Source organism: Nanorana parkeri, unplaced genomic scaffold, assembly GCF_000935625.1.
Source record: "Nanorana parkeri isolate BGI_ZX_2015 unplaced genomic scaffold, ASM93562v1 scaffold11, whole genome shotgun sequence".
Classification (NCBI taxonomy): domain Eukaryota; kingdom Metazoa; phylum Chordata; class Amphibia; order Anura; family Dicroglossidae; genus Nanorana; species Nanorana parkeri.
Genome location: NW_017306279.1, coordinates 2971111 through 2982581, shown reverse-complemented (window position 1 = coordinate 2982581; position 11471 = coordinate 2971111). Strand labels below are relative to the sequence as shown.

General features: G+C 41.9%; 1 protein-coding gene across 1 annotated transcript in view; it reads right to left on the bottom strand.

The window, feature by feature from the left end:
• Nucleotides 1-3644: 3644 nt before the first annotated feature.
• FAM161A (family with sequence similarity 161 member A) overlaps nt 3645-11471 on the bottom strand; it is a 15158-nt gene continuing 7331 nt past the window's right edge. The window contains exons 3-6 of the mRNA XM_018555560.1: nt 9465-10649; nt 6378-6477; nt 5183-5349; nt 3645-3774 (exon numbers count right to left, since the gene is read on the bottom strand). Of these exons, the coding sequence (XP_018411062.1) occupies nt 3645-3774; nt 5183-5349; nt 6378-6477; nt 9465-10649 (1582 nt within the window). The remainder of the gene's footprint in view (nt 3775-5182; nt 5350-6377; nt 6478-9464; nt 10650-11471) is intronic.

The following is an 11471-nucleotide window of genomic DNA, read 5'->3' as shown; positions in this document are numbered from 1 at the left end:
ATTGCATATGCGCGTCTGTCGCACGTTTTTTTTACCGCGATTCGCGGTAAAAAAAGTCGCGCGACCGTCGCGCGTTTCTGAAGCCTACTTGGCTGCATCCCAATGGAAACGCGCAACAAAACGGCCCAAAGTAGTACATGTACCTTTTCAGGCGTGGGCCGTTTTGTAGCGCGTTAGGGACGGGCGGAAATACGCTAAGGGGGGAACGAGACCATTGAATACAATGGGATTTATATTTTTCAGCGTTTTGTAGAGCGTTTGTCGAGCGTAGAACGCGCTACAAAACGTTCAGGTGTGAACGAGGGCTTAAAGTAGAAATAAAGTCTCTTTGTTTGCATATATCTACTGCTAGCAAGTAGTAGATATATGCAAAAACATTTAAAAAAATAAAAAAGTTACCGAAAAGGTAAAAACTTACCTCCGTCTCCCCCCGCTCGCTCCCGGCTGTAGATCTGAAGCTTCTCGAGCAGCCGGGCAGAAGAATGAGAGCGGGCGCATGCGCAGTAGAGATCATTGGCGGGAAGAAGAGGAGAGACACAGTGGAGGTGAATGCACGCAGCCGTCAGCGTGCACGACAGACAGACATCGTGGGACACGAGGAGTCTGCGCTGGATCAGAGACCAGCACCAGTGCTGGAGGAATTGCTGAATACAAGTGGAAGGAGGAAGATGATCGTATCAAGAGTCCTCATTTAAGGTAATTCTTTGCAGCAGGAATGGAGGGGGGGGATTTGTGATTTTAATGTCACTTTAAGTGGCATACCTGGAAGAACCAATTTCCATGAGAAACAGAGTCTATAATGTTCTCAACTTGGATAGAAAGGAAGTTTCATGAATTGTTTCAGGACCACTATATGAAGACAGGGTGAATAGGAGGTTTCATCTCCTTTGCTGAGCTCAAGGATTATGAGATTAGAAGCTTTACAGCCACCTGAGATACTATAATTGTTGATATGACTAAGACATGCATTTTTTGCATGGCATGTTGGGTATCGTTTTACTCGTTGTAACCTCATCTTTTATATTTCATTTAAAAAATGGGTAATTTGTTGTGTTTTGGGGCATTTAATTAAATTTGTCACTAAATTTTGGGGTTTAATAAGGAGTTGCGCTAATATTGCGCAACATAAAAATTTTCAACTACCACCATTTTATTCTATAGGGTCTTGGCATTCAGAAAATATATAATGTTGGGGGGTTTTACGTCATTTTCAGGCCTAAAATGTGGAATATAACATGGGTGCAAAAATTGAAAAAAGGGCCTCAGTCATGAAGGGGTTAATGAATTGAACCTAAGCATCAAGGATGTGGTTAGGATGGAGCCCAGTAGCAGAGATATTTGTATAGCCACTAGACAGGACCGATGGTAAGTATAATCTTCTAACCCTGCCAAACAGACCTTACCGCATGGCAATCGACTAGATGTTGTCGGAGATGTATTGAAAAAAATAGGATGAAACTCACTAAAGTATTACATTGTTTTTTATTTTATGAACAATGTTACTCTATAAATGTAATAAATTATAAAACAACAAATCTATTGCTGCAAATCTTCCTTCAAGTGTGCAGGAATTTAGTTTTAGTTTTGGATATTGCGTGGAAAGGTTAAACTCCCGTTTTTTAATTGCTGTCCATATCCCTACTGGGGATGTTTAGGCCTCATGAACATGGCATTCAAAGCCGTGGCTGGCGATTCCTGTGGCAAGAACATGAGGATACTTGTGCCCGGAACAGCAGGTACAGTATGTCCTCACAAATGCGGCCACTTTGCCCATTTAAATGAATGACAGGGTGACAGCGACTGCATCTCTCCATGGCCATCTGCATGTAATCATACATGGCACAATTACTTGCAGACCAGGAGAGATGCTTGTCCCAGGACGCAAGCTCTCAGCATCTACATCTGTGCAGACACACCTGGGATTCCTGCAGGCATTGGAGCGCAGTAACAGAGATCAGCACAGTTTGTTCTGGACCAGACAAAAAAAACACTGCTTGTCTCATTTTCTCTTGTCTGGAATGCACTAGAAAGCATAGAAACACATCAGAAATGCATACAAATGCACTGGAATGCACATGAAAGGCCATTTTAAACTAAAAAACAGGCTCCGGAACGCGGCAAAATCGTGGTAAAAACGTGCCAAAACGCAATGCACCGTGTTTCAGATCTGGTCCAGAAAATGGTGTGAACCTGGCCTAAAATGGGCTTTCAGGTGCGGTCCAGTGCATTTGCATGCATTTTTGCTCCGGTGCATTCCAGACCAGAGAAAATGAGACAAGCAGTATTTGTTTTGGTCTGGACCGGAACAAACTGTGCTGGTGTGAACAAAGCCCACAAATATCATTGGGATGCTTTTTTGGTCCAAGAACAAACTGTTCTGGTCTGAACATGATCCGGATATAGTGTAAACAAGCCCTAAAGCAAACCTGTGCTTCCGCCATCCCCAGCAGCACATACATATCTTTCCTTTGCTCGATTCAATCACTGGAAGCAAAGAGAGTACTTTTGGGTATGGAAGAGCAACCGAATTATTCCATGTGATAGTGCTGGACCAATCACCAAGGACTAGCGTTGTCACATGGTTAAACGCCATAGCGCTATGGTGTGAGAGGCATAAGATAACACAACAGGGTGACTAATACCCTTTACGCCCACTCTGCAAGATATAGAATAGCATGATTGTATACTCATCAAGATTCCTGACAATGGTAACCAACCATGAGGTAGTTGTAGTTGTTATTGAAATGTTCTGTTTCAAAAGACCTTTAAAAAATGATTAATAATAAAAATGTGGTAATCACTCTTACATGAACCAACATTTATAAGGTGAGCTCCATGCCTTCATTTCCTGAGTACACACAAAGAACAAAACAGAGTCAGACAATTCTTCAGGGTATTCCTTGCACTAAGGTAGGAACTGGTGCAATGTTTTGCCAACACTATGTACAGTAATTGTTGCCTTCTTTACATCTTTCCATTGCTGCACTGTTCTTAAAAGTGACTTTGTTGACTCTAGGGGTATACAGTATGTGTACTCCTCTTCTGAGTGCTGTGTATTATGACTCGGAATGAGCTTGGGCTTTGGCTGAATCCAAGCTCATCTGAACCTGGAAGGAAGCTCTAAGTGTCTGCCCAATCAGCTCTGGCTGGGGTATTCCCCGCTCCACATAGGCAAATAGGTCAATGTCATTGACCAAGTATGCCCATGTGGCCATATAGAGTCAATGTCATCCTGCCCCTTTGTTCACTTGCAGCTATGGGGCAGCAAATGCCCTGGTCACAGCTGATTGGTCCGGCACTGCCAATTTCCTTCTGTGTTCAGATGAGCTCAGATTTGGTCCGAACCCCTAATTACAAAGATTTTTACTGCAACGTACATGTTGTGTGAGAAATCAAATCCGACTTAGATCATTGGTTAAGCTGCACATGTGTGTTTGAGGTAATCAAGTGAATAGGATGGTATAATATAATTTAAGAGGATAAAGCTATTTGATCACAGGGGGAAAGCTGCTATATGCTTTTGGGAAACAAGCAGTAACCTACAGTATATTATGAGGGATGTAGAAACTTTTCCCAACCTCACAAATAAATGTAGCTTCTGAATATGACTACTGTAACGAAATGTAATGAATGTAAAATGCTGGTTAAGGGTCACTATCAGTGTGATCTTCATCGGTACTATATTCCTGTTTGTCTTCTTCAGATTCATTGGCAGAGTCCTCCTGATCATCACCATCGCCCTGCAAATCTTCTATTTCCAACATGCCTTGTGAGCTTCAGGGGAACAAAAATAAATAGTTCAATATGATTAGCACCAGCACTGTTTCCTATCACTTCACTTCTACTATTTATTTAAACGCTGACTTGTTATGCATTCCTTACAACATACGTAAATGTATTCAGCAAGCAGAACAGTGCAGTGATCAGGAACAGAGCTATCCAGCACTCATGTTGGGGCTCAAATTCTATATGTTCCCCACAACTGTGAAGGTTACTTTTGGGTGCTTCTGTGTTTTCCAAAGCCCCAAAACATATCGGAAAGTTGGCTTCTGACCCAAACGACTCTAGAATGTGTGTGGGCTTGGGCATCAGTCCTAGGGATGTTGGATTATACAGCTGCAACAACTAATCGACTAAATCGATTATAATCGATTATTGAAAAAGTTGTCAACGTTTTCAATCATCGATTAATCGGCCTCTGATTAGTTGGCCCACGCACGCCACACCTCCTCCCCACCTCACGCTCGACACTGCCAGACCACCTGACGTTTGTAGGCAAATTAGCTACAATTGGCTATAATTTTGCGCTGAAGTTGCTAGAGGGCCAGACCATTATAAAGAGGGAAGCAGGTTGTTTACCACAATAGTAGAAGTTATTTTTTTCTGAAGATATGGGTAAACCACGCGATTTAACAGCCTTTGAACGTGGGATGATTGTTGGCGCTCAAGCCATGGAGCGAGTATCAGCAAAACAGCAGAATTAATTAAATGTTCAAGAGCAGCTGTTGTTAAAGTGTTTAAAGACTGGACTGTCAGCCAAAAATCTGGGTCTGAACGTGTGAATTGTGGCCGTCAGCGACTAGTCAATGTTAGGGCAGAACGGAGAGTGGCAAGACTTGTACAAGACAACAGAAGGGCAACAGTGCAGTGTCAGATTCCTAGCATCACCTTTCAACATCTCGTGGAGTCACGAGGCGGCCCAACGAAGTCATCTTGTGGAGTCATCTCATGGCCTAACGAAGTACTGATGGGGTGGTCATAATAATCTGGCCACTCAGTGTATAATTTGCTTTGAGTTTTACCACTCCACTATTACATAACAATCACATGTATGTGATTTCCTTTTTACCAGAAACCTTTGTCAGCTATAATTTGGGGTAAATATCTGGGGACACAAGATGTAGGTAAAAGTTGCATTGGGAAATTTGCAGGAAATATCCTTGTTTTTGTTCAAAATTTCCTCCATTTCTTTGTAATTTGAGTCTAAGAAAAACAAAGTATATACAATACATCCAAATCTGTCACCAAACAAAATCCCCTTTGTCCTAAAATCCTCAAACAATGACGTAGAATACGTAAGGTAGGATACAAAAACTAAAAGGTACAAGGTATGGAACTGAGACAGCTTTGATACTGTTAATTTAATGACCATGAACGAGTGATATGTGACATATAATATTACCCCTCTTCATCATCTGAATTCACTATGTCTTCCTTTGTTGAATTAGGACCTTTGTAAGATCCTGAAGTCTGGAATGTTTGGCCTTTTGTTAACACAAAACCATCAGGCAATCTGGCATCTTTCAGGACACTGGAGTAGTGCTTTTTAACACACAGGCGAGCGTTTTCCTACAAACGGGTCACAGAAGACAAAAGACAAATGTTTCAATAAACCTATTGAAAGGCAACTAAACACAAGGCAGTCACATATTGTAACATACAATTTCCCCAAATAGCGTAAAATCCATGAACCCATAGCACTCGAAAACTGCCGTTCCAAAGAGATAAGGGTGGGTGCTGCGGTAGTCAACGGCTGGCAACCGCGGTGCACATGTCCAGACTCCAGAACACTGTATAGTGTGGCACAGCTATATCCAATTCTGCATACCTGGCTTTATATTATAAACAATTTATAATATAAAGCCAGGTATGCAGAATTGGATATGGCTGTGCCACACTAAACAATACAGTGTTCTGGACATGTGCTCATCTAATTTTCCCCACTAGGGGGATACAAGCCTTAGTTAGCAATGGCATGATAAATATTCATTTCATGTTCTTCATAATATGAAGAAACTGACCTAAAATCATTATTTTGTATTGCTTTAAAAAAATGTGACCTGCCCCTTTAAGACAATGTATCGGTAATTGGTATCGGCGAGTACTTGGGAAAAAGCATCGGTACTCGTACTCGGTCTTAAAAAAGTGGTATCGGTGCATCCCTAGTGGTGAATAACTAGTAGAATATACAGAGACACCGGCACCCTAATAGTGAATCAAATACGTCTCTGTTTATTGACCTATGAGTGGCATAGTGTGATACACTTAATGCAACATTTCATACAGGATCCCCTTCATCAGGCAGAACAAGATAACCGGTGTGACCCCAAAACGTCACATTAAGTGTATCACACTATGCTACTCATACGTCAATAAACAGAGACGTATTTGATTCACTATTGGAGTGCCGGTGTCTCTGTATACTCTACTAGTTATTTCCCCAAATAGGACACAGCAATGAAAACCTAATAAAGGTTCTAACCCTTGCCCACACCGCAATACAAAGGTTTTGGTTATACAGTAAAGTGGATACGGGACATAATATACACGCACAAAGACTAATCCGATCTCTCAGAACTGGTAGGCCCAGTACAAACCTTTCGAACCCTCTCTAGTAAGAGGGGTGTCTGGGAGACTCGGTCTTTCATTGCATCCAACTCTTCCAGGTACTCTTCCATCCTCTGTTTTTCACTTCTCCTGTTGTACAATTTCCAAAAATAGTAAAGGGCCATTTATGTATTATAGAATCAAAAAACAAAACATAGATAATATTCATTGAAATGATTCTTGTTCACTACAGGAGTGATCTCAATCATTGGAATTCTAAAATAATCTAGCCCACAGTTTCACACGAGGAATGGAGTGCTCATATTACAGCCGAGCTGTTGGCAAGTAACAAAGTCTCCTTAGGCACCCAACCACAGAGCCTTCCATGATAGGCTGTCTATTGCTTTATTTTAATAAACAAAGTCCTTATCCAAAAACACAGGAAGCTTATAAATTAGGACCTCTTCTGAAATTGGGAATTCAACTGTTACACAGGTGCAGGCAACGTAACAGCCATATGGCTGCACCACCAATTATGTTACTTGAATCATATACTATGGGGGGAATTTATCAAAACTGGAGCAGACAAAATCTGGAGCAGTTGCCCATGGCAACCAATCACCTTTTCTCTTCAGTCTGTTCAGTTGAGATCAGAAAATGAAAGATAGAAGCTGATTGGTTGCCATGCACAGCTGCTCCAGTTTTGATAAATTCCCCTCAGTATGTTTAGTGCCTTAGTGACTATGGTGACTTGTAGCAAACGGCATTATAGAATCAGCTTATCTTTCCTGTCCCATCACATAAATACAAACACAGAAAACTGACACTCAGGTAACAGAAAAGCTATTAAAGGAGAACTATGGGGTCAGGGCTTTTCCCCATAGTTCTCCTTAGGGTAACGGGAGGACACAAACTAGCATCCTCCCTTTACCCTAAGCTCAGTATCCCGCGAGCTACGGCTCGCGGTATACTGAGACGCCGGAGCGGATCCCGACATCGATGGCGAGATTCGCCCAGCTGCGTGAGTGACAGCTGGCTCTGCCTATCTAGAGGCAGAGCCAGCTGTACCCGCCCCCTCCCCCGTCCGTTCCACCAGTCAGCGCTGGCGGATCGGAGCGGGGGGAATCCAGCCCCTCCCCTGTCACGGCAGAGAGCTGTGACAGGATCGAGAGGCGAGCGAATGCCGCTATATGTTCGCTAACCTCCCGATCTACTGAGCCGACCTGTGACAGTCTCATTGTCACAGGTCGGTTAGAACTATGAGGTGAGTGAAAGCACTCACCTCATAGTTCTCCTTTAAGCACATTGTTAAAGGAAGGTGATTAGCAACTACCAAGTACAGCTCCTGTTGTCCGGTAAAATGTAAGAATCTTGGAGATAGCACTGTCTAAGCGCAGTTATTACCTGAGTTCTTTTAATTTACTATGTAAGTTTTTGGCTTGTTGTGGGTGGATAGATTTAACTTTCCTAGTTATATGCTTCTTCAATAGTTTTTGTCTCTGCTTCTTTCTTGCCTGGATCCTTTTCTCATCGTCTTCTTTTTTTACTTGTTCTTCAAGAAACTTCCTGGTCGGGGAAATAAACTGACTCAAACTTGTTCTAATATCTAAAAGGATCTTGGGATTAGGATCATACTAGGTGCACAGGGGGTCACTATGGGGATAGGCGTCCTGTTCTCTAATCTACTACTATTCTATAAAACGTCAGGATCTGGAGGGGAATATAAACAGTATAGAGCAGGAAGGCACTACATGCATAGTTTGGTTTTACTAAACATGGTGGATGGTTAGGTACTTTTTTAGAAAATTTTTACAAACAATTTCACTAATGTACACATTATTTTAAATAACTGAGTAATAACATGCATTTGAGGGAAAAAATGCTTGCAAGAAAACATTTGAGGTTTGATAGGATCATCTATTCAGAAAAATATGAAGGAAGAACCATATGACCTTGTAGAAAAACAGCCGTATAATACAGGTATTCAGCAATCATGGCTCTCCGCTCTACTTTTTCAAAGAGGGTTGTTCAAGGATTGAAACCCTTGGCTTATTAACATTCATTGAAGAGCTGAAGGCTGTTTGAACTCTGAAAGGCTAAATTTATGAAACCTTGAGAGAAGAAAATGAGCACAAATCTGGAGTTTGCTGCAAACAGCATGTTCTAAATGGACAAATACAGTACATTTGGACTGGATCACTTTATTGATCATTTTTCCCCCTCAAAATTCCATAATCAAGGCCTAAGACATTAATGTGCTACACCAACATGGGTTGTTAGTGAATTTGTGGCATTAGGTATCTCCCCATATCTCCCTTGTCACCTGGTCTATCTCAGCAAGGCTGATTTCAGGTAAGAAATCAAGTTTCACACAGCTCATGGATGCTAAGGAACGATAACCACATTGCATGGGATGTAAAGATTCTTCACTCTTTTAAAACCACTCCTAGACCAGGATTTCTCTCATTCCTTAGCCAATAGACTGAGGACGGTGAATGAGGGAACCTCTCTCCCCCCTTTAGGTATGCTGATTGGGATATAACTAAAAGAAAAGGCTCAGTGTGGAACCTACAAGGACAAAGGTGTCACATTTGGATTTTATTTTGTTTAACATAATAGTATTGAGAGCATTTTTATAGTGCTATTGCTGCTTTTCCAGGTTGCTCATAAACCCTTACAGGACGCCTCCTTTAAAGCAAAGAGCTAGAATCAGCATTGCAGGGAAGCCACATACTCACTGCACTCTTTAACTGTTTTGAAAGTCTAGCAATGGTCATGCAACATGACACGAGAACTTTTGGAATGTGTTGTACCAACTTTTCACTTGCTTTGACCAAGTTAAAAGCTCAAGTATTCTTAACATCAGAAATAGCTTTTTGTTACATTTGCAAATGGTAAAATCCTAAAAGCAAACTTTCAGACAGGAATCAAGCCATTCAAGCATGTGATAATGCCACTTGATATGCCACTTTTACTAAGCAATAGAATACATATAGAATAGAATAAATCAGAGTTTGATGAATCAAAAGCATGAATCAATTATGCAGATATACAGCTTGATCTATAAATAACATCTGCATGTGTATGCATACAAGCTTACAAACAGTCCACATGCCCCAATAACCATATCTGTTTACCTAATAGCTTGTTCTCTTCTTTTGGAAGATTCTGTGGATCTTGGACTTACAACTTGAGCCTCCTCACGTGGAGATACCACCAAGGAATTTTTCTGTGGCTGCCTCCTAGGAGATTTAAAAGGCCAACGTGTCTCCTTTAAACTTTCTTCATCTGCTTCAATGTCCTTGATAATTTTTTCCCTATGAGATGGAATATTATCTGTATGTAGTTGAAAAGGGGCACAGATGGTCACATGCTTGGCATTTTTTTTTTTTTTAAGGCGTTTCTGGTTGTTCTGATGCACAACCTGAAAATTGGGTATCTGGGTATTTATCTTAGGCCGCCTCTCTGGTTCTTCTGTCAGTTCATAACATCTTGCTTTGCAACTTTTTGGGCTATGCCTACAAGCCAGTGTAGGGGTAGGATAAGAGGAGCTGTGCAAGAGTTCCTGGGATCTCATGTGTATCCTAATTCCACGATATAGTTCTTCTTCCTTAAATCTCTCATTAACAGAAGTCCCATATATAGATTTTGGGACTGGTCTTGCTTTGAAGTGCTTAAAATGATTGACTGAATATTCATGATCAACAAGTTGAATCTTGCTGAATTGTTTCTTGCGATCTTCTCTTTCATTGAACTGAAACGGTTTCTGAGATGCCAAAAGAATCTCCTTGCTTCTTTCTTTTACAAATCTGCGCCTCTCTTCATTTCTTTCCATTATCTCGTGGTAGAGGGGAAGGTAGACTGAAGCTGGAACTGGGTTCGCTCTGAACATCTTTTGACATTCCGCCTCTTCTTCCAGTCTTTTCTTCAGCAAATTGTTCTCCAACTCAATCTCTGATTTGGACTTAGCATTTGCATTCAACTCCTTTTTCTTAGACTCCCTAATAGTCATCTCAAAAGGTTCCGGAATGGTAACTCTATGAGACCATTCTTTTGGCTTCCCTTTGTCAGTTTTATGTTTTAACTTTTGCTTATCAAAGGTGGTGTCCTTAATGTAATCCTGTACACTGAATCCATTCCACATTTGAAGGATTTTCTCTGTGGCAGAAGTAGAATCCTGTGTATCACAGCTGTCTTCTCCATCAGACTGCTCCTCAAAAGATGCTTCTGATACCCCAGAGGACACATTCCAATTAAAGTCAGGTTTTAATAAGGAACTATCCAATCCATCAGGCTGATAAGGTCTCTGCTCCCATGCTGGCCTTAAAATGAAATAAAAACATGATAAAGGGCAACTCTAGTCAATAAGTAAAATCACTTTTGTGAACTGTTGATGCTGTCTGTGCTTAAGTCAGATATGCCACGCAATTTACCTTTAATCTAATGTGATCCATTGCACACTTGAGGCTGCAAGATTTTTACATGTGCTTTGGGATCTTTTGAATATGATTCTTTGAAACTTTCCTTTCTTTGTCTGTCTGAGGTGCAGCAGGGAGTTTACACTCAATGGGGCTGTAAATACCTGGCAACATTTTCAAGCAAGTGATCAACTGGTGTTCCCAGAAAACCTGACTGCCACAAATAAAAAGTGGTTTTAAAGTGGTTCTGTCATTGATGGCCTCCTCCTTAAACTACTTGCCTGGCTCTTTTTGACTTAAAGGAGAACTATGGGGTCAGTGTTTTTCCCCATAGTTCTCCTTAGGGTAACGGGAGGACACAAACTAGCATCCTCCCGTTACCCTAAGCTCAGTATACCACGAGGTACAGCTCGCGGTATACTGAGACGCCGCAGCGGATCCCGACATCGACGTTGAGATCCGCCCAGCTGCGTGAGTGACAGCTGGCTCTGCCTATCTAGAGGCAGAGCCAGCTGTACCCGCCCCCTCCCCCGCCCATTCCGCCAGTCAGCGCTGGCAGATCGGAGCGGGGAGAGGGGAATCCAGCCCCTCCCCCTGTCACGGCAGAGAGCCGTGACAGGATCGAGAGGTGAGCGAACCCGGTATGTGTTCGCTCACCTCCCGATCTACTGAGCCGACCTGTGACAGTCTCATTGTCACAGGTCGGCTAGAACTATGAGGTGAGTG